This window comes from Anopheles merus, chromosome 2L (assembly GCF_017562075.2).
Source record: "Anopheles merus strain MAF chromosome 2L, AmerM5.1, whole genome shotgun sequence".
NCBI lineage: Eukaryota > Metazoa > Arthropoda > Insecta > Diptera > Culicidae > Anopheles > Anopheles merus.
Window position 1 is genome coordinate 40968016 of NC_054083.1, and position 24342 is coordinate 40992357.

General features: G+C 49.0%; 1 protein-coding gene across 13 annotated transcripts in view; it reads right to left on the bottom strand.

Moving 5' to 3' along the window:
• LOC121594688 (WD repeat-containing protein 47) overlaps window positions 1-24342 on the bottom strand; it is a 66542-nt gene that overhangs the window by 25363 nt on the left and 16837 nt on the right. For 12 of the 13 annotated variants that reach the window (XM_041918275.1, XM_041918274.1, XM_041918271.1 and 9 more), the window contains 5 exons: window positions 21933-22812; window positions 21420-21695; window positions 21122-21294; window positions 18656-19056; window positions 18278-18581 (listed from right to left, as the gene is read on the bottom strand). In XM_041918275.1, the coding sequence (XP_041774209.1) occupies window positions 18278-18581; window positions 18656-19056; window positions 21122-21294; window positions 21420-21695; window positions 21933-22656 (1878 nt within the window). In that variant the 5' untranslated portion in view covers window positions 22657-22812. The remainder of the gene's footprint in view (window positions 1-18277; window positions 18582-18655; window positions 19057-21121; window positions 21295-21419; window positions 21696-21932; window positions 22813-24342) is intronic. The other variant, XM_041918279.1, reaches the window with a different exon arrangement.

Sequence of the window (24342 nt, forward strand, 5' to 3'; positions counted from 1 at the left end):
CAGAAAAAAAACTGCAAATCGAAACCGAACCACTTTGTTCGGTGCGCACACTTGATCGGCAGCCCACCCTTCACAGGTTTGCGCAGGCACATAAGTCCCCTTTTTTTGCTGCTTTCGGATGCTTGTTTCCTTGTCTCTGAGTGCGCTGCAGTAGCCGCATACTGATGCGTTTTGAGCTCATCCAACAAAACAGCACACAAACACAACAAGCGCGGTTCGGCTTTCTTGTGCCGCCAGGCAGCTTACACAAGGGGGAGATGCTTCGCTTCTGGGGAGCAAAGAAAAAGCACCACTCTTGGTTGCAGTTTGTTTCCCTTTTGGTTTGAAGTGTGCAGGTGATCGTTATAAGAAGCGGGGTGGTTACTTTTTAAAAGCATGAAAAACAATCGCTCAAAAACCGGCATCTATGGGATGGGATCGGGTTGAAGGAAAAATGGAAAATACTAATAATAAAATCACACTCTCATCGATGGGCAAAGGAAGGCTCCGATCGATTGATGGAATGGGAGATGCGCATTATGCAATCAATATATGCTGCACCGTGTTGTGCTGCTGTGTGCTTTGAAGGTAAAGCCCATCCACTATCGGCCGGCAGTGAAATTCAATCATTTAATCAAGAGCCACACAACATACCCAGCCCATTTGCTGGTAAACGGGCGGTTGGAAAACTGTACGTGAGCGATGCGTTTTGCGCACCAAACGGTAGTTTTGGTCGATCGGAGATCGGAGATAACGATCGAACGATTGTGTGATTAAGCGCTGCACAGAAATAAGCAAGCTAAGATGTTCTAAGCGTTCGGTCTAAGGGCGCTTACCATCTTCGATTAGCTTGAATAAATTCTTCCCATGCGGGATTGAGGTCAGCAAAATGGTTATAGACAAACAGAAACAAAACAAAACACTGGAAAGATAATTCTTTAACAAAGACTCTCACACACACACATTAAAAAAATAGCTACCCTTTACGCTTGAAGGGATAATTTGTGTTCGCCTGTGGCTTTTCAAGGTATATTATGGATTCGATCTACAAATTCCCGCTTGATTTTGCTCTCAAGCTCTTAAAGACTTAAAGGCTACACATTTCCGCCACTGCTGCAGCATGCGGCAAGGAATGTTCACTGTAAAGCAAACATGTATTTTTTCACTTCATTTTGAATCGATTGCAACCAGTGAAGCAAGAAGATTTACCAAATAAAAACCTCCCTGTTACCCCGCTCAAATGAAGGTGAAGCGATGAAGGCAACAAGTACAAAAATACTCTGCCACTGAACACACCCACACCATCATCATCTCTGCCGCCCGCCCAGCGCACAATTTTTCACGTCATTTTCCGAAGGAAAAGTCAATTAAAAAGATGAATAATCTCTTCCCTTTCGAAATTCGAGAGACAATGCCACTTCCCTCACCTCCCCTGCTAGAGCCACACTCGCAGGGAGGTGGGATGCGGGGAAAACAGCTTAGCCGAGAGGGGTTAAAGAGACAACAAAACACTCTTCCTCTGTGAGGGCTGTGTGGGTGGAATGAAGTGAAGCTGAAAAAACTATACCACAACAACAGCAACGCCACCAAATTAGATCGGTTTAGGTCGTGTCAAGTGTGGGAGGAAAAAGAGAGAGAGAAAGAGAGAAAAGCTATTTTCCTCCCATTACACCACCCCGAGACGCGTTTGGAAAATTTTCGCTTTCACTTCGGGAAACGCATTGGGAAGGGGAATGTTGTTCCCCAACAAGCCACCCCCCGGCTGGCAAACGTGACAACAAACACGCCAAAACAAAAGACTTGCGTGCCAAAGGGGCAAAGCGACGAACCCGCCACTTGCCCGGGGTGAAATTATGAAGCTTGTAAGGTCATTTATTCCGCGCGGGATTATCTTCGCACGTCGCGACATCGGTCTGTAGGTTGTTCCGATACCGGCCAGGCCTTACTGTATTACTCGTGCGGATGATATCTTGCCGCGGCTGGTCAACTAACTGTACCGGGAGCGATGGAGGAGAAGGGGTTAAAGCGAGAAGAGTTTATTAAAATTCTGAATCTGACGCGTTTTCCCACCCGTGAATTTGCGATTCGCTTCAGTTTGGAAGCACAACAGACACTTTCTCTCTACTAAACGATGGTGTGTTGGTAGTGGAGCGTGGAGGTGTGTCACAGCTGACACAATGATCACGAGAGCACGATCTTTTGACAGGGGAAGTTTGGGAGGGTTTAAAAACAGGGGTGGAAGGTTATGGACCGCTAATGTGTTTAACCCCCTCGGGCAGCAGCAAAACACCACACTGCTATAATATAGTAGCAATCGGTCGGACACACGCATTTTGCAAACCAAACGTTTTCACACTCTCTTTTTTCGTACCCCCGAGCACTTTGGTGCATTTCACTACAGCGGTGCCTCTGGGGACCGACCCAACGACAAAATAGATCATCCTACAAAAACAAGAAAAACGACCCGGTGCTGCATCATGTTTTGATCATGCGCATAAAACTCCGGCTCCAGCGTCTCCGTTCGGTTGGAGCGATTAGGGCGGGTAAAGTGATTAAGATATTTCCCTCCCAACCACCACCGGGGTGCGGGATTCGCTTGATCGGCTTCATTTCCGTACGCACACAGGTTTGCTCGTGGCGGGACCCATGATTGATTGATCTATCCGACCAGTTGTGTTGCTGTTGTTACCCCTTTTTGTTATATATCGCTCAATCTATGCGTGAAAGTTTGCAACTAGCGCTACACGATCAAACACACAGACCGACACACACACACACAAGCGGCATAATGACATTTTCCGCGAAACGATCGAGCAGTCAATCGAGCCGAAAGCTTGAAGGCTAAATTAACATTCAAATTGAAGGTTAATTGAAGCCGCTGCTGGTGCTGGCACTAATCGTGAAATCGTTCGTTCTTTTCCGTTTTTCTCAATACAATGTACTCTATTATAAAGCTATAATATAGGTTTCAAAATGTGGCAAATAATACGCTGCTGCTCAATTGCCCATTACGATTACGGCTTAGTTTCTTTGACCATTATCCTGTCAACAGTTTGTTACCATTTTGTTTGACAACAAAATTGGTCGAGCAAGAGTCCTTGCTCCGCTGAACTGGTTTGTTTTTCAATGTTTTAAACACATCTTTCCTTATAGAACCAAACGGAAACATTTTCTAAACCAACTGCCCTGGCCTCAATGTCACAGACACACACATACAAACACACGTGTCAAGATGGTGGGCGCTGAGTGCAATTTGTGTAATTGCTTCTCGGTGGCACGAGGTACAGTAAAACATTCTCACCCTCAGCGCGAAACAATTGGGCAGGTTCGTCGTCTGCCTCGCTAACAAGTCTTCGCTCGATTTTGGAGCCATAGCTGAGTTTTTTTTCCTTTTCCCTTCCAACAACCAACCCATTATTGGCTTAAATGGGTGAAAGAGGAAAATTCGCACACCATTCCCTACTCCCAAACCTCCCCCCTCTCTCGTCGTCGCTACAAAACCCGATTGCCATAAATCATTTTTCCCGCGACGGGTGACATCGTGCCATTGATTGCATCATCATCACGCGATCGGGAGTATTTTCTTCGACGATAGAGAAAGAGAGAGAAAGAGAGAAAGAGTAAGGTTTTTCCAACCGAAAGCAAAATTGACAACCCTCGATAGTGGAGCTGATGGTGGGAATCTGGGAAGCAGAAAAACAATTGCCATTTCCCTCCCAACAGACACAGACGGACACATTTTTCCCATAGTAAAAACCCAAACCCGTGCAAAAGATAAAGCGTTTGGAAGAGTTTGGCAGATTAGTTACTGCCGTCGACCTGCACCTGCGCTTGCCTTCGGTACTAGCTATCCGTTACCGACAAACCGTTCAAGGTTGTTAGAGAGTGAAGTTTGGAGTGTTGATAAAAATTTGCCACAATTATCTCGTTTCACTTTCGCTTCTTTTTTTTTTTGGTTTTGTTGTAACATTTCTGTTGTCCTCCTCCCGTGTGACTCTGTGTGCTTGGGCAATAGTCATCACCACGCTTTGGAGAAGAGTTCACTTTGCACTGCTTTGCTCGTTAGGTTTCATTCGAGCCCGAGTTTTTTATTACCCATAAATCACATTCACACATTGAGCGAGCCTTTAATAATGGCAGCAGAAGAATCCTGCCTTTGATAAGTTCGGCTTTTTTGGTTGCAAAACAGCTGCAGCGGTAAAATAACCACAACGTTGGAATTATCGATATCGACCGGGGCGCTTATGTCATCCCGTCCTTCGCGGCGTCTTTGCGAGGTTTTTTTTTTGGGGCGGATGTTAAGCAAAGCTCGCTCGTCCGCAAACAACGTTGCCGCAAACGCGCGCTTGATTGATGCAGTTTAATGTCACTACCTAGCCTTCACCTTCTCCGCCCCTCCACTTACACTTGGGTTGATTTGACAATTTTTCACTTTCCCAAAAATGTTGCGACCACCGCACTATGCAGCAGCCAGTGGGGAGACTCCATAAAAATAATTCCCACTCACCTCTGCCGCGTGAGAACAGACGACCTCGGCAAGGAAGGGGAGGCAAATTCCGGCCCAGAAAAAAGCAACCGATTTTGTCATCTTCGGTTTTGGTTGTGTTTATTCACATTTAATTTAGTGTGAGACACATTAGATATGGATCGGATCAGCTGCTTATCGAGCGCTTCATCATGCCCTGTCATAAAATCGTCATAAAATTGCGGCAAGTAATTAGTGGGTTTGAGGTATAGGTGGCTAAATTTTACTTCTTACCCACTGTTGTGCTTTTCCTGACAGCGACTGATCAAAGACGAAGATGTGGCGGAGATGAGGTGGAAGAGATTCCGCTCTGTCATTATGTTTTGGCGCGAGCAAGCGCACAAAGGAAAACAGGCAACGCCGGCATATCGGCAAAGCAAATCCGAAACAACCCGCCGCACGCCAGCCTGGATGGAAAGTAAGAGCCAAGAGCTTTCACCCCACACACCGGAGGGGTTCTTTTCTCACCCGGTAGTAGGATCTCATCAGCCCGACCCGGTTACCCCCAAGCGAGGGGAAGGAAAAAGCTATGGCGCCCCCAAAATTATTAAATTTAAATTAGATTACACCAGGCGATCGGTTCGTTCGCTTGGTGCCGGACGCCAGCCAGCTCACCATCAACCATACAGAGTTGAGGTGCAACAAAGTCAATTCAAAATGCTCGCGCGAACAAATAGAAACCACACCGGCCACACTAGCGAAGGTTTTCTTTATCATGGCTCCGGACGCCACATTAAAGTCTCACAAAAAAGACCGCCGACTGCTGTACACCACATGGCCACCCCGTTCTCTCGGTACGCACAATTCTTCTCCCGTCTGCTGCTGCTCCTCCCCGCCGCACACCAGTGATACAAATATGATTACCGATTTAGTTTCTCCGTTTCACTCCTTTACCTCGGCCTCATAATCTCACGTGGAGTAATGATGCAATTATTCTGATCTCCCTAGCAACAACAACAACCACCAACAGATAAAAGGAAGAAAACCCTCCAACACGTTGGGTAATTTTACAACTTTGGTAGGTTGTTGTTTGGTGGTTGGGTGGTGGAGGGCAGTAATACCAATAAGTACACTAACTAAGTAGCTTCTGCCATAACCTTTTTGCTACCCTTTTCTACTCCCTCCGTTTGATCCAACACATCCACCGCCGGCGAGAACAGACGGTTAAAGCGTAGCATTCTTGTACACGAGGCGAAGGGGGAGGCCACCGATTACCGTTAAAAGAATTCACCCAAGCAGGCGAGGGTGTCTGTTGTGTATAATAATGATCACTTTTGGATTGCACGTGTTTCACCCTTTTTTTTGCGAGCGCGCGCGAGAAGGATAAACCGCACGAGCCATAGTTGAATTCTTTTTCGGGGTTGGGTTTTTGCTTTGTTTTTTTTTTGCCTCAAGCTCAAATTCAGCTAGCCAGCTGCTGTTGTAGGTGTTATGCATCATACCTTTTCCTGTACCAATCGCTCGACCTTCCATGAACCTTAGGCAACTATAGGTATATGCACACTAAATCAGCGTGGACGGGTTCGTCGTCTACTCTTTGCTTACCTGCAAATAAAAATAAAGAGAAGAAAAAAACAATGTTAATCGAGACTTGCCTCTTTAAGGGTAACGAAACCGAAATTAATGCATTAAGTAGTAGATCACACACACTCACACCCGCACGCCCACAAATTAACTGGGCCGAATGCGACGACCACAAACATACATTGGGTAATAAAAAGGCCGCGGTTGGCACACTTCTTCACCTTTACCTTATGCGCATTCGATAAACACAACGTGGCTACACAATTCCCCCAAAAAAACAAAAACCAAAAACAAAATAAAGCCAGTAACTCGCCTCCCAAATGAACGAACGCATCACGCTCGCTTGGATAACTAGGTGTCAAAAAGTGTGATTGTCAAATTATTTGCCAACCCTCCAGGCCTTCAATCGTACCGGCGGTGCCCTGCCCCCGACTGTTGTTGAGTGAACGAAATCGCCATCGATCGTTAACGCTAACGCCCGCTCGCTCAACGAACAAAAAAAAACTGCTGCCTCATTCCATGATGATGGACAACGCGCGATGGATGCGATGATGATGATCCGAGCAATTGAGGGACGACACGTGTGAAGGTGTGATGAACGGTCGCGGCACTCGGCGGCCGCCGAGACTTTTCCATCTGTTTCTGTCTTTTTTTTTTGCCATTTAAACGCTACCTAACCACAGCAAAACGCCCTCCTTTCTTTTTCCTTCTTGTTATGTCACCTTCTTTTGATGGAAAGGGATTTGTTGTTGTTTTTCACCAATCTTCTATTTTTCCTCTCGCGATGTAAGGCTTTTCGGTAAGGGTTTTGGGGGCAATTGTTATGAAACCACCCAACAAATGTGGGGAGGCGGAGGGGGCGGATCCCTACTTGTAACATACGTGGGCAAGCTTTATTAGCTCAACGTCGTGCCCATCGAGGGTTTATTACGTCCGGTGTCAATGGTTGACTGTTTCCTGTTAAACTGCCGTGACAACCACTGTTTCTATCCACTGTTGCAGCAGCGGCAGCAAGCAAATTCAGCCAAATTGCCCTTCCCTTTGGGGGGGGGGGGGGGGGGGGGGGGTGCACAGTGGAGACTCCAAACTCTTCGGTAGGCAAATTAGAGGTTCGCCGTCTCGGGCGGGCGAAGTTAAAACAATCAGCCCTCCCGAAAATGGGTACCCTGAGCGAGCGAACCGTACTCTAGGCGGTGCATTCGTTTAGGAGAAATTTAGCGAGCCATTGCTAATTAGCTCTCGTTAACGTATTATCTGTTCCGGTTCGGTAGGGCTGGGGATGAGATGGATGATGGGCACACACACACACGCACACCCCCAGTACCATGGACGGATCGGATTAAATCACACCGAAATAATACACAAGCAGCTAGTTAGCGGCCATGGTGAAACATGTGTTAGATAAATGCTTAAAAACCCAATGGCTCGAAAGTGGAGCAGATACATAATTTTGCTGCTGTTGATCTACTGTTGGCGATGGGTTTTGGATGAAATCATTTTCCTTTTGAAACCATTCACTCACCGACAAGAGCAGCTTTTTATCAGCCTGGTATCAAAATTAAAAGGACAGGCCCTCATTCCGCCCCCAAAAATGTGAGGTAAATAATGACGCAAGTGATGGAAATGGATCTGCCCGCGAGAGACTTCAAAACTTGAAAACACCAACCAAAAGCTACAACCCTGTGTGAAAATGAACGATTGCATGCAGCTTGCGTGCCTCGCAGCTTCAATATCTTGCATGCAAACAGCTTGCACAGCTGTACGTTGCATGAAATAACGCAAAATGCTCTCGTGAGATCCTCTAGCACGCAGTCACTCACAACAAGCAGCACTCACGTAGAGTCAAAATGTAATTGTGGCACTTCAAATTGTAATATTTCTGCAAAATAAGTTTAGCACAAAGATTATTCTTATAAAATGTAGTAAATAAAAAGGCGTCTCAAATAACGAGTTTCAAAAGATTAATTTACAATTTCCAACGCAAACACTCCGTCCCAAGCACATGATCTCCTCCCTCTACCAGACCAACCTCTGGATTGAAACATGAGCTTCGCTTGTTAACGCAAAGATCCAAAGCGCAACAGCGCTCGTCGTCGTATTGCGTTTCGAATTGCCATTTATTTTCACACTAATTAATTTTACATGAGTTCTACAAAGCTGCAGGGGCGTTGTCAACCCGCAACAGTAATGGCACCCTTCCATATGTAACCAAACAAGCGAACCGCTCTCCCCTTTTAAAACTACCCCACCGCAAGCATGGGGGATGGATTCAATCTTCTGCAGTGTGCAGCGTCAGCAGCAGCACCAGCAGTAGTGGGTTATGATCGTGGGAGGACGATTATTCAAAAACAACAACAAAAATCAACCTTTTACATTCAAACACCCTTACACGATGGCCCCTCCCGTACACATCGCATCGCTTGTCCGAGGTAGGATGATGGGAGCGCAGCCTATTAGAGCTTTTTGTTTTGCCCTCTTGCCCTTCTCCCCTGCGTTCGGTCACCCTCCCTTGTAAAGGCGACAACAAAGCAAGTAACATTCCGGGCACGATCACCCCCAACCCGGTACCCAACTGATTTTTTAATGAATTCCACCACCATGAGACGGGAATAAGAGAAAGAGTGCGCTGGCGCGCTTGTTCTTTTAGGGGGGGGGGAGCGGTTGACACAAAGATGATGATCCAGTGGTGATCCTAACCAACAGATATGGAGCCGCGCGATGAGCGTAAAAAGATTGATGGCGAATTGATGTCACAGCGAGACGGGCGGCGGCACCCTGGACACGATGTACGTCAATCGGTGTCACCTTTTGGGGCGCGGTGTGACGACGTTGTTCCTGTGCTCGGGGTCGGACATCAAGTCGATGACATGTATATCCCTCCAGCTGGTGTGTCCGCGAGCACGTATATGGAGAGGGTTGAGCAATAGGGCAATACATTGTTGCCAGAGAATGAACGTTAACCAATTTATCAACCAACATCCGGACATCGGTTTTATCTCTAACGGCTGTTAACAAGATGCCGAAAAAAACGGATTTGATTAAGTCGATAGAGGAACATCCCATCCATCGTGATCGTCCGACTAGAGACACCAATCCAATGGTTGATTTACATAGTATAGTCAGATAACTTGTCTCTTTTTATTGCCATCTTGGAAATGATCCTAAATCGCTGACACCCATCGCCATTGATCACCATCGAAGCCGATCTTGCATCAAAACAGGCAGCAGAGAATAAGCTTTCACAAATAATTGAACCATTAAACAACAAACAGAATAACGTCACCCAAGCCATATGCAACCATCATGAGCAGTAAAATCGTAAGGAGCGGTTCCCAAAACAGGCGTCATATGTTAAATTTCGCACCTGCGACTGTGAAGCTCTCGTCCCTCTACCATCTTCTTCTCGCAATGTAAATATTGATCCACCATTGCCCCACAAACTACTGATTGCCACCGAGAAGAAGCGTTATTTTTTTTTTACTGGCACAACCTCCCAACGTCATAAAAAGAACCCAGAAGGTATTTAAGATCTAACGAGACTGGTTTTTGCTCTCCTCTCTGTTTGCTATTGAGTGTCTAAACTATTGAAACTCTGATTTTAATAGAGCTGGCACCCCGTGTGGAGCCAGGCCGCGATAAAACACTTCTCAGCTGTACGACAATTCGGTCGTGAATTGTTTTACGACAAGACGCCACCGAAAATCACACACATGACGCTTACGGGGAGCTTGGTTCTTGTCTTGGGTTGTCTATCTCTTTCTACCGGTTATTTCTAATGAGCGGCAAGGTTGTCCAGCAGCGTGTCCACCACAACATCCGCGTGAAACCATTTACCATACAAGGTAGCAGAACTAGAATACACATTCTGGGATTAACGGCGACCAGCACCGACCAATGCCCGAGTAGCTGGTTTCGGCTTATTATGAACCAGTTCCTTCCAAAAAAAACTTTACAGCATTTTACAGCTTGGGACAGACGGAGAGAAGGCACAACAGCAGCAGCAGCAACGTCACGCACACATAAAATCACAATATTTTGCCACACCATTTTCGGCGCGAACGACCGAAAAAGCGTCTTACTCTCCTTTCTAAGCACTCTAGCACAGTTGCCGCCGTCGACAGCAGACCGGGAGGTGTTTGTGGTGGCTGGTGGCATTTATAGGTCAACAAAGAATGGGGATCTTCTCATACAACAACAACAACGAGAGCGAAAAAGAAATCCGTCCCAGACATATCACACACGTTGGCAGGACCAACCAGGTACGGGATCGAACCGCGACAAGATTTAGCTTTTACCTCTTCCTTCAAAAGAGACGTCCACCAGACCTCAACTCCCGACGCAGGCGACACTTTCCGATCCGTCATCATCGGGCGTGTGTTTGTTCCCGCTCGAGAGCTGAACTCTCCAATATGAAGCCCGCTGCCCGTGTAAGGGAACGACAATGACGAGCAGTCGAACCTCTGGACGCTTGGGCACCGACAGTCGTCAAAAAGAGCTGTCCAGTTTGGCGCGTGTGGGTGACTTGAAGCGATACCTTCTGTGCGAGAAGCAGGCAGAAGGAGTGCCTTGGGTAAATAAATTTCAAAACAAACGCATGTTCAATGAACTCGCGCACCGCAACGAAGGTTTGCCAAAAACAGGCATGTTTCATAACGCCGCGCATGCCTGGGGGGCAAGCCAGCTGGATGATTCATGCAGCAAATAGCGGGAGAGGGGAGAGGTTTAAATACTTAGAAATAGTAACTCCAGACTTGTGGAAAACAACTATATCCAAGATTACAGAGGGGAGCACGAGTAAAGTGATGCCCAACGACAACAACGTGAACATGAGATGTTTAGTTAGAGCATCACTAAATACAATGATCAGAGGAACCCGACGACGACGACGACGACGACTGGTAAGATGAGATATCTTCCCTATATTCCCTATAGGGCACATGACACACCGGCTCCCGTTTGCAATCGCATATTCTCCCTCCAAGGGTGCACCATAAACAATTATCGCAGGAAGTGTTACATTACACAAGCTGCTCCGCTGGTAACAGTTCAAGTATCGAGTGTTGAGGTTGTGTGGTGTTTGCGGAGGACGAGCTACACAACACAGGACCGGTACACACAGAAGCAATTTGCATTCTTATCTTCGTTCGTCATCGTGGTTCATCCAAACACAGACAACAAGCGAACCATCGTTTCAACCAAGCCAAACTCGCTTTGTCGGGTGTCCCGCTTTAATCATAGTGCTTTTGTAAACGACATTTACCCGCGTTCACAACCAGCAATCAACAGCGGGGTCTTGCACGGATCCGTCGTGTATCGGAAATCAGCTAAAACGATCGCGTACACCACCTACTCCTACTACTACTACTACTGCTCAACCAGATTTTGATTGCTGCTCAGATTTCTGTGTCCATGGAGCGCAATTTGTGTAGCTCTCGTGGGGTCGTGGGATTTTGCAGTTCCAAGCGGTAGCGTGTTGGAGTGACAAGCTGTTGTAGTGTTCGATCTGTTGCTGCTGTACAAGTAGGTAACCAAGCTCTAGCAGCAACACATCTTGTTGAACAAACTGCATGACTCGACGTAAATTGTCTACTACGAGGTTCTTACCTTCTCAGAACCTACTCCGAACTATCTTCTGTCCCGACTAAGACGTCTCGTATTATAAGCACTGTTTACCAAAACAATTTACATACACACAGAGACACCTCCCCCCAAAAAGCAAGGCAAACAGGAACACCGAAACGCTAAAATTGCACGATCTTGCGCGTCCTTCCGCCGCTTGCTTCTTCTCAGCAGCAATAATAAAAACCCATAAAATTATCCCACGCATCTTGGCGCCACACCACATCATCATCTCACGCCACACACCAGCGGAACCAATCAATCTGCTGCACCGAAAACCCTTCCCCGCAGCTCTCTGGTGATCTACGCCAAATCGGCGGACGAATGACCCCCAGGCGAGCGTTACGTACGAAAGAGCTCTCACTCGGCTCGGCTCAAGGAGCATTACCATTTCTATCGACTCTGCACTAACCTTCCGCAGTGTACTGTACACACATTGCGCGATGCGTTCATGCGTTCAACGCGAGTCTCAACCGTAATAAACGATCAGACATTGAAGCTGTACGTACGTACGCACGCAGCAGCAGCGGAACTCGGAAACGCCAATGTCCCCCAAGCCATTTTGTCACTGATTTTGCCTCTCGTTGAGGAGGTTAATTACGCCGAGGCTTTCACCGGTTCATTACCGGATCGTAAGATCTTGTGCGCGGCCTTCACGGTCGGGAAGGACGGTTCCGCCGTCGCGCCACACAATGGGCCTCTTCTTCTCCAAGCCGTACCGCACCAAGCCTGGCACAGATATCGATCATGGCGCACACAGCTCATCATGGCGAGATCAAACTGGCGCCATCTCCAAACCTGATCCATCTCTTTTCTATTCTCTTCACTCCTACTGTGGGCTTAAATTATGCGAACCAAGTAATAAATCATACTGAAAGACACTACTGGATGAAGATCAGCGCCTGGTGAAAGGAACGCTTTATGATTCTGTTGCACGCTTCTCCTCCTGCAGGAATCATGTTGGAGAGTCACTCCCAGCATGAGTTCCCATCTTTGGAGTTGGCACCAGGAACTGGGAAAACCTCTAATCTCGATACACAAAGCTGACTAAGGGGCCTTACTGTACAGCACCGTGCAAAAATGGTCATTTACTCAGCCCCACCCCTTCGCAATTCGTGATCACACATTGACAGTTCGTCGTCTCTTTGTGCTTTGCGGCACAAAAGTTTCCGTGGGATCCTTCATCTCAATTGCATTATTTTAATAGTAATTGCAAGGCAGATCGCATGCGGCCGCGTCCACCTGGGCAGCCCACTTATGGCATTATTCTAATGAATTACCTCATGGTTGCCACCAATCGAGGCATCGTCGAAGCTGTTCGCGAAGCTGCTGTTCAGCACCTTGATGCGATCGATATCGTTCGTGCCGCCCCCGCTGCCACTGCTCGCGTCCTCGTCGCCCCCGAACAGGGACGATGCGTCCGACAGGCGCCGCGAGTAGCGCCGGCTCGCGTCCAGCGAGTCGATCGAGATGCGGCGCGAATACGAACTGTAGCTGGAATCGTTTGAGTTGCGCCGATTGTGCTGCGCCCCATTGTGGGCCATCAGTCCGGCCAGTCCCGGTGGCTTCGCGATGCCCGAATCGAACGACAGGCGTTTGGTCATGTCGCACAGCTCGTGCTCGCCGCTGTCCTCGCTGTCCTTCGATGGGGACGATGCCTTCTTCAGGATCGAGTGGAGCTTCATCGTCGACAGGCCGTCGTCCAGATGGAGACTGCTGCGCTTGCTGTTTATACTGGAGCGTCGGGTAACTCCAACACCTCCACCACCGATCGAGGGCTTGCGGCGAAGGTCCACCGTCGATACGGAGGTGGCGCGCAGCATGGACGGGAAATCGGCCGGATGTTCCAGCGGTCTGTTCGACAGGGGTTTTATCGTGTTCAGCACAGGCATACTGTCACGACGCCGCGGATCTGCAAACCCGGACAAACTCTTGCGCCCGGTCGGGCTCGGTGCGATCACATAGTGGGACTGCAGATCGCTAATGTTGGCGATCGAGTTACGATTGCCCAGTCGGCTGCGTCGCCGTGCGGCCATTTCCGCCTCCCGGCCGACGTTGTAGATGGAACCGTAGGAGGGTCGCTGCTGCGGAAGCTGCTTGCCCGCCGCGCCAACCGTCGACAGATCGCCGACCGAGCTGGCGATCGAGTCACGGCGCCGCACCGAGCACACCGAACCACGCCGATGGGTGCCGTGCACGCTGCATTTGCGGCTGGTGTGCGATTCAATGATTTTCACTTCATTTTCCTTCTGGTTCTGGTTGAATATTTCCTCAATTTTCTTCAGCTGCCGATCGACACCGCAGAACGGACGGTGCCGATGGTTCGCATGCTGGTGATGGTGATGATGCACGTTCGCCATCGTCGACGGAAAAAGATGGTCACCGGACACTTTTGGGAAAGCTTTTAACACCGTGCAGCTTTATGCAAAAACACACGCACACACCGGACAAAATAAAATGAATAAATCCTCCTGATCGGTCAATCGACAACTCAACTTCACTTCAACGACAAATCGTGACTCACACACTACACGCGCCTGGCTGGCACCAGCACGTTTACCAAATAAAGCGCCCCGTGGATGCAAACGGAACACATCGGGACACTACCCAGGTGGCCGAATATACACAAAAACAAAGTTCCAATAAAGATTCTACTAAAATTTGTGCTCCCAACTAACATTCACTTAAAGCCAACCACTTGAGCACTTCAATCACTTCGCTCTTGACTGCTGTAAAGCCCCACCGAGCATGCTCGTGTACGCAACAAACCACGGAACGCGTCAAGCTTCTCGACGATGAACTCGATCGAACGTCTCAAACAGAACTGATCCGCGGCTCAAACGTTCTGTGTCGCGACGGTGACGATGCCGACGACAAACGACGACCGCCGGTCTCGCGTGAGTCTCGTTATTATTACTGGCCTCTCAAGCTCGCGCTGCTCCAAGACGAAACGACACTCCAGCACGGCACTGAATACGCCTCGTCGTACCAGGGCACAACACTCAGGCAAAATAGAGATACAGAGAGAGAGAGAAGTAGCGCTCAGCAACTTCATACAAAAAAATGATAAATAAATCCCATCATTCCAGAGCAGCGATTCGCTTCCGCCTCACCGACGGGAGAGAATCATTTATATGGCAAAAAGGGCGACACGGACGAACCACCGCGATGGCAATTTATGCGAAACATCTTCTCGAACCACGTGATTGCAATCCACATCGGGCGTGCGTTGGGAAGAAGCACATTTAAATTAATCACAAATTGCATTCCACCAGCGGGCGGATTTGCGTGCGCAGCGCGCAACTTTACATCGTAAATTGATAGCCATCGACGACGAGAAAGTCCTTTTTTGGTGCTCGATTCCCTGCATTCCTCCCGGTTCGATGGTTGGCACAGCTTATCATGTCCTTCTTCGCCCTCCCCATGCAACGTGTTTCAAGGCAAAAAAAAGCTCGCTGCTCTTTCCCACGCGCTAGCACACCTTCCAGTTGTTGCCGCACGCCACCGTGCTTAGATGTTTTCAATAGTTCACTTGCAATGTGCGCGCATCGCGTGCACATGCAGCTGATCTGATAGGTTGACGGTAGATGCTGCCCTTAGCCTGACGCTGGCTAGCCCACATAAGGCAAGCCAGAGCGTGCAAATTCAGAGCGCGGTGGGCGACATTCAAGGTTCGTGCAACGTGTTCTCCACGCCGTGCCACACTTTTGCAGTGGGCACTCTCGACCTCATCTTACGGTCATAGCGCTCCCGGGAGCATGCGGCTTGGTGAAAGGGTATTGTACACCGAAGTGCATCTTCTTCGGCCCGAGTATCGAAACAAACGGAAGTAAGCTGTGCACATTCTTTGACGAGAAAGAACGCGATGATGAACGTTCACGCAGCGTTCATTGCTGCGTGATTTCTCTTTTCATCTTCACATACCACTCGAGAACTCTTGCCTCGTACTCTCGGCACTGCTGGCAATTGAAACTTCTGTCCGCGATCGACCCCATTAATCATGATTAATGTAACGAGGCCAAACCGTACAGCTGAGATGCATGCGAAAGTGTCGAGTGGATACATTGGCGGCGATTGCGCGAAGAATGGTTTTCATCCTACCATCGTAAGGCGATTTAAACCTCCACCATCTTTAATGGCCAAATCAAACTGTGAGTTTCTTGCAAGAATTACCCCCAATAAATTGCTCTATTACGAGTAATGCTTTCCATTGCCCCATCATTACACACATGTGTTCCGCAAATAGAAACAAACGACGCGTTATGGTTCCCGCTTTCCTGCTGAATTGTGCGCGCACGGTTAACGACGTCGTTGTGTCGTCGCCGTCACTTGCGTCACATACGCAAGCAAAGTCGGTCGATAGTTTAAAAATGACAACTGACTAATATGTCCCTTCATGTCACCCCCGCAACCATAGATGACACCAGAGTTGAGCAAATATTGGCCAATGCTTCAAACTCCAATTGACGGTACGGCACGACGCCAAGAGTTATTGCTCACACTCACACACACGGTAAGCAACGGAATGCAATGCGCACTTCCTTCACTTCCGTCACAGTGAGGTTGGTTGAGTGAGAGGAGTATTTGTGTACGCCAAAAAAAAAAATGTCTCAACTAATGGTGCTCACAACGAGTACAGCCAGCACATGCCACGGCTCATCAATAATCAATTGCTCTCCAACGATTTCGACACCGAGAGGTTCGCACCGTCGATAAGTGTGTCACTTTAATGGGTTCCGTTTTATCTTAACGCCATCGACCAATTATTGTGAAGTCAACCAACCAACCACCCACCAGTGGATCGGATTGTTTTCTGTTTTATGTTCTAACCCACAGCAAGTGGAAACGATCAATCGGTGCAGTATGGGAAGCTGTCGATGGATTTCGTAAGCCGCAGAAAACAGTTTCGGCCCCCTCACTCATTCAAATTAACCACAACGGCGCCAGCCCTCGAGGGCTCTCCATGGGTGAGCTATTTCCAAATACACTGTCGTCAGCTCGTAAAACGAATTCCCCTAACGAACGGCCGTAAAACTGGGGGAGACTGGTGAACGATCGCATCAATCTCGTCGACGACAAGGCGATCGGGCGCGCGCGCCATCAAACGTCCAAACAGTCAGCGGGATGCCTAACCGGAAGCATACTGAACCGAATGATATTCATCTCGTTGACACTAACAGCGGCTTATGCCACACACACACACACACACACACACACACTCACACGTGTCCCCATCGATACGATGGTGCCATTGACGAACGATCGGAGTTGATCATGAACTTGCCGTAAAAGGGATGCATCGGCATAGCTCCACCGGATGATGGCATTGTAAAGGTATCGTCATTGTAAAGACCTTCACCAGCGCTCATGAATTCCACCGTGTGACGTCGTTCCTGGCCCTTTAGGCGGCGGCGAAGGAGGAGCACCAAAGCTGCCAGCTTCGGCTAGAGTCTGAACGTGCGCGCGCGGGTGTAAGATGCCGAGAACTCGCGCCCCAACTCGCGTCAAGATGTGCTGCTAGAGCCCGTGACCTACAAAACCCAACGGCTTGAACCGTTGTGTACAAGTCCCACAACATTGCACGCAACTTTGTATGCAAACGCTCTTGTGATCAGTCGACAAAAAAATGCCAGTATGCCAGCAAATGTGGCCAACGGCAGGGTTTGCGCGGTTTGTGCTAACGTGTCATTGAATTAACACCACTGCACTCTAATCCGGCTCCACCTCCGATAGCGTGCCAAGACCGACGACAGCGTGTAGCCGTAACAGCAGCCCGAGAGAAGATAGTGGAAAATGGTAAAAACGGGTAGTGGGACATCCCACGCGCGCGATCGACACAATCCGGGCCCGGGGCGAGCAAGGTGAGACACAATTAGAAACAAATCAAACAAATATCGAACGCGCGAACCAGTTTGTCAGTGTCCACCCTTGTCGCACCGAGGTGGGATATATTTTGTAGTGCTCTACTTTATCAGCAAAACACGCCAACAGTCCCCCGAGCGGCCGAGCAGCTTTACAGTTATATTACTTCCGTGCTCGGGGATTGGGCACTTGCGCGGTGGTGCCTGCCTGATGATATTCAAATCGAATCGGATGCGTTAATTTGTCTCAACAAATACGCAAACTTAAGTGGGCTGCGGTTGTGATGATGGCGAGCTAGATTTTTTTAAAGTTGTTTGAGAACAACCGCTTTTTGTCGTAAGGAAAACTATCCAGCCATCAACCACTGTCAAAACGGCATCGCTCTTAACGATCGTATGTGTTCATTTGGAGCAGTTTTTTTGTCTGACCCATTTGACTTTGGCCACTCATAACTGTGCAGACGGCCTACGTACCGCCCCGTTTCGATCGGTTGTGATGCAGCAAGACTGGCCGATTTGTATTAAGCTGTAATCCCCCTTCTTTTAGGATGCATTCGAGCACCAACAATCAAGCTCGCTTAATTTAGGCCGTAAACTTATCCCCCCTTCTAACAGCAAGAAGGTATTGCTGGTGGTGTTGCTGGTGAGCCACAGCACAAATTTTATCACTTGCAAGCACATTTAATTGGACAGTGCGGAACCGTTCTCAGCCTAAAATGGTCTCCTCGATGTGGTCGTCCAAAATCCGTTCCAAAGCTCCCAAGCTTACCTCATAATCCTTGCTCCCGCCTATCACGTCTTCCGAGGGATGGGCACCCATCACGGCCGGTGCCCCGTTGCCATTGGTTTGGCCGGCCGACGGTGGAGGTGGCACCGGAGAAGTGCCCGCTTGGTTCATGTGCGCCGGTGGCACAATCGTCGGATTGCCGTTCATGATGTAATCGCTCTCTTTGTTCTGCTTCTGCTGCTTGAACTTTTCGTACAGCTCGCCACCACCACTGTTGCCGTTGCCGTTGATTGTACCGTAGCCGTTGTTGCCGTTGGCCGCGGGAAGATTGTGAACAGGTTTCAGCCTAAAAAACACAGAGGTAAAAGCTTAATTAAGAACGGGACTGTAGGGAGGACACGCCATGCTACGGTCACTTACGTTGGCTTGGGCTGATCGTATATGACCCCCGCCACGTTGGGTGGGGGCGGCTGCGGAACACCTGCCGGCAGCAGTGGCACCGGACTGTTGGCACTGTGGGGACCGCCGGCCGTACTGCCCGGCGTTGAGATCGCTGACGACGGTGGTACCGACGACGAGTGCGGCGGCTGACTGTGGTGCGGTAGCCCGGTCGGTATCGGTTGCTGCTGCGCCGTCGGTATCTTCTCGGACAGTGAGTCCCGCCGGGAGCTCTTGGCAGTCGAGTTGGTCGTGTTGGGACTGTCCCGCTCGGCACTGTGCTGATGAATGTCGCACGCTTTGACGACCGCGCCGGCCACTGCCTGCAGGTCGGGCGATTTCGACTGCGCGGAACCGATCTCGTCAATCGAGGGGAGTCCCTGCTGGACGGACAGAAAGCACACACAAAGGGGTAAGTATTGAGGGAGAGTTGGTTGGCGTGGCCCAACAACAGGTAGGGTGTAGAGGCGGAAATCGATAACGCGGGGGTTGGGACAAAATAGGGACCGCGATTGGGTATTTGCATTTGCAACCCGGGAGACCTTGAATGCAGCGTTGATGCAGTGCCTACGTCAATCGTATGTGGAGCTCCCACGTGGAGGACAAAAAAGTAGATGTTACCAACCGCGGGCCACGGTGGGATGCTAGTAGCAGCGGACAAAGAGGTAATTACGATAGATTTGTATAATAAAGATTATTCAGTGCGTTTTAAAAAAAATCGGTAATCGTCCTATCGTCTTAAACGCATTTCAATAATGTATCTAAGCAAATAAATCCAAGAAATACGTTGAATTTTGAGTAGCCAAAAGAGAACTATGTAAATGACATATTTGATTTGATAATTAATCGACACAATTAATTTCGATGCATTTTATAGCATGGCCTAGTGTGTTTCAGTTATTTACTGAAAACGTCTTATTAGCTACAAACCTTCACAAAAATTCTGTAAGCTACTTTTCTCAAATCGCCCACTTTTAACTTTAAAAAATGATATATTACAGTCCTGAATTGTGAAGCTAAGCACTCTTGAGTGCCTAATGCCATGAAACCAACCTGATTCTAATAAAATTGAGAACTCCTATCACCAAAAACGAAGTAGAACGTTACGCTTTACCTACTGCCCTACTTATTCTTATTAGAAATAAGCTCCCAAATCAGCTCCCACAAATGTCGCACCATAAAACACGCACGGTAATCCTAAAGATATGACTAAAACGTGATCCTTACTCAACAGTGCCGCTTTCGGTTCGTGCCGAGGAATCGCGATAACTGCACCCGCTGTCCCCTTTTTTTCCCGTCCCCTGCTCTGTGCTCTGTGTTTCGATCGTTTGCCCAAGCTGTGCTGCCGCTCTGTGGGGTCATTCCCGTTGGTTCTACTATTCATGAAATGGGAATCAATTCGGGAAAGCAAATATTGACGCTCCATACAAAGTATCTAGGCCCCCGTCCACAGCGGTACATCGGGTCAAAGAAAACTCAGCAAAGTCATTTGGACTATGTGTGTGTGTCGCTTGTGCCCAGTGTAAACATTACAGGTTTTACAGCGATGTGCCGTTCTGATGCACCGGCTGTTCCACGTACCGCAACCAGCGGGCGATGTCATTCATCATAGGAAAGGAGAGCGATAAATATTTCTTTTTCTTTTGGTTTGTTTACACACTTTCTAACAAATGATGCACCTCCCCGTTTCATTTTTTTCGCTCTCCTTTTCCCGTAGTTACTGCGTTCTCTACGACACGTGACACACTCACATACCGTGGTAGTGACATGCGGTGGCGAGATAAGTGGTGATACTCCTCTGTTAGGACAGCATTCCTTTTCATTCGTCGGCAAGAATTAGCCGGCTACCACACGCACACGGGCGCATAGTTAACATACCACATTTGCTGGTGCGCGGTCGGCACAACGCAAGTCCAGTGACCCGCAGCAGTGGGTCTCGATATGCCCCATGACAGGTCCACTCCACAAGTAGCCGTTGCCTATCCTGACGTCTCTATCCCAGGTCCCTTTGATTATCGATTTACCCTACATTTCGCCCGAAGGGGCGTTCCCTATCGTTCATCGCAGCTACAACTACAGGTTCCGAGAATCCCTGTGCCAACACTTTCCTATTACGCGATTCAATCTTGCCCAACTAGAGCAACTCTGTTCCTGCTGATTATCCGTTCTGTAATCTATCACCTACTTTTTTGTTTCTTTCTTTCCCTCTTTAGTAACGACGCTAAAGGCAAACCGGTCCCTTAGAGCAACGTCAAACAAGGCGTGCTGGTGCTGCTGCAATAGGTACTTCAAGCGGTTGCATAATTAGAACGTAACAAACGACGATGCTGCCGGGTTTAAGGAAAAGGCACCCTGTAACGCGACAACCCCCCAACACGTTAACGACGCACGGCTCCCTCCTGCATTCCTCGCCCCTTTTGGACATCCAGACCTGCTCTGCAAACGAACCTGATACTCCGCAAAGTTACTGCTGCGGTACGTTTCGCCCCCGTCGCCGTTCTCGAATAACCGGTCCACGCTGGAGGTCATCAGTTTGCCGCTGCTCGGCTTAATGCCTGTCAGATGAAAGCTGGCGAAGCTGGAACGGGACATCGGAAACGATTCGTTCGGCGCTTTCGGATCTGAAAAACAAAAACGGTATCGAAAAAAAAAACGTAACACACGTTGCTTATCATGTTTGGATGATTGAGGGAAGGTGGGGGCACACTGGCCTGCTTCTCGCATTCATCGCAAAACGGCAACTTACTCAAGCAGCTCGACACTGCGTCCAGCGAAGGCAACAGCGAGCGGGTCATGATGTCGGCGGCACTTCGCGGCCGGGTAAATGGCATCACAGAGTGGGGGAACGTTTTCGGCTTGATCGGCGTGATGAGCATGTGCTCGGTCCAGGAGGTTTCGAGCGACGGCTTCTCGAGCCGCTCCACGTCCACGTTCAGCGTTTTCTGCTCGAACGGCACCGAGAACGTGTCGGCCGGTATGCTCTGCAGCCAGCTCAGCAGCGAAAGGTCCGAATCCGTAAATCCTGTGTGGAAGAAACGATTGCTTTAGTCCGATGATTTGCATGGCAAACGACCACTTTGAGACTTCCTGCTCCAAAAAAAAACAAAGGAGTTTTGCTCCCAGAAAGAACGTTCAGCATTTTCCAAAAACTCATCGCTAATGCTTTCCGGTAATTTACTGGGAAATATTCAGGAAGTTCCCGCGCTCATAAATTCTTGCCCGAAAGTAGCACAACCGCCCCGCACCCAACCCAACTCACCTATCGAACCGTCCAGTACGCGCGAGAAATTAATCTTCTGACTCGCCGAATCGGCCGCACCGGTCGCCTTCACCTGACAGTAGTTCACGCACGACTCGTACAGCACACCCTTGATCAGCAGCTGCACCAGCCGATCGTTCTTCGCGCTCAGCATACCCCCCGCTGACCCGAGCTTCTTATCCCCGGGCAGAAACTTCTCCACCAGGGGGAAAATTTCCCGAAAGCACTGTACGCGCGCCTTGCTCGGATTCCAATCCCTGTACTGCATGTGATCGCCCAGCTTCGGCAGCGTCAGCAGCAGGCACAGCCCCGAGTACTCCTCCTTCGACGGGCAGAGCTTCTCCAGCTCGCCCAACACCTGCACCACCTCCTCCACCGCACCCTCCACATTGTTGATGAGCGGTGGGCCGGCGGCAAGCCCGCCCGCCTCCGACTTGATGCACAGCAGCTCAATGTATTTGTGGCGCAGGATGCTGTACTTGAACTGCTTCATGTCGAAGTTTTGCAGCGCCTCGAGCGGCTGGATGAACTCCACCACATCGTCCCACTGGCCGTCCAGGATGAGCTGCCGGAGGAAGAGCACATCGTCCGAGTACTGGCCGTTGATGACGCCCGTTTCCCGCTCGAGCGACAGCTGGGAGATGTGCAGCTCGCGATTGTTCAGAAACTCCAGCGCCAACCGCACGATGTCCTCCTCGCGGAGTGATAGTCTCGCCGGCGACATGATGGCTGCACTCACATTAATAACGGGGAGTGTGTTGGGTTTTGTTCGGTCAGTTGTTCCGGGGCGATGAAGCTTTTGCTGGATGGACGTTCCTCCGTCCCTTTGCGAAAGGGTCGTCCTGCGTTCCTAGTTCCAACTCAAACTCGGTGTGGAATTCTGTGGAAAAAAGCGGAGGAATAGATTAAAATTCAAAATTAATATCAAATTCCAGTCGGTGCAAAGGTTAGAACCTAAAAGGGAATCCACAAATCTACATAAAATCAAGTGACAACCCCACCACAGACATCTCACCAAAGATGAAATTCCTTCCCAGCTACAAACTACCCATTTCTTGACGGGGGTGAGTTTTTGGTGTCTTCGATGGATTAAAGGACATAAACCCCTAGAAACCCTCCACAAAGAAAGAACTTCAACTTGCAAGCAAATACCACTCCCCATTCGAGAACGACCATTCCAAGCAGGATAAAGCTAAGGGAGGTATTTGGAATTCCCCTTTCCGCCTCCCCGAAGATAGCATCACTCCCCGGGTCGTTCATCTCTGTCGGGTTTCGTTCGATTTCAACTGTCGCATTAAGGGTGCAAATTGAAAATGACTTGTAACTGATGTCCCCTTGCACGTGTGTTCTGGCCGTAAGCCACTTCTTCGGAAGCGATTACGTGTGTAATAGTATCCAATGGCAAGGGAACGAACAGCATGCATAAAACATTACACCTTAAGTGATATTGGATTGATAACGGAAAAAAACAAAGTTATGGAGACGAACCCTTTCCTTTCACAGGGTTGCTCTAGCCACTTCAACACCTTTTTTTTCTATTTCCCTAAGCTGTTAATTTTGTTTTACTCCCTCAATTAAAGACGGCACAGTTTCCAAACCAGCGTGGTAGAGCAATGCTTTAATCCGTAGCCGGAAGCCGAAACATTAAATTGACAACCAATAAAACAAAACTAGAGCACTGCCCATTGACCCTCCGTGCTCAGTGCTGCAGGTGCTGCACAGGTCAATTCAGGGCACCGGGACAAGTACGGCCAATGCACCCACGAGAACACAAACCAACCTCTACACCACCTGCAGCAGCAGCAGCAGCAGCATGGAAAGCAAATCAAGGGTGTAGGTTGTACTTCAAAAACAACACATAAAAACGCCCCACTCCCCACTCTGTCCAATCAATGGGGCGGGTGGAATGGGGAATAACTTTCGCTTCAAAGTGGATGAACGCATGTGTCCGTGTGTGTGTGTGTTTGTGGCCTGATCAAGCGATTTGTATCCTCCCTTTCCATCAAGCGCCGTAACATTAATGCTTCATCATTTACGATACGGAGTGAAAAGCGGTCCCCCGTCTATCATCGAATCATCCAGTGGTTGATGGGTCGGGGAGATTGCCCGGGATCTCCGATCTCCGTTTACCATATCCCCGCACACAGCCGGTTGCTAATTTATGCTTTATGAGGGTCAATAAATCTGCAAACACATGCCCGTCGTCCTTCTCTCCCGCTTCGCACAAACCACTGCTTCATGAGGTTCGGAAAAATCCAGATCACACATGTTACTACTACTACACTTCCCTCCCTCTTGTTTCACATTTACGTCCTTCCCCATGTCGTCTATTCTTAATGGTATTCTAGTAAGAAGGGATAACAGGGGAAAGAACTTCATTTTTAATGCATGAACTTCGGTGCGCCGGGGG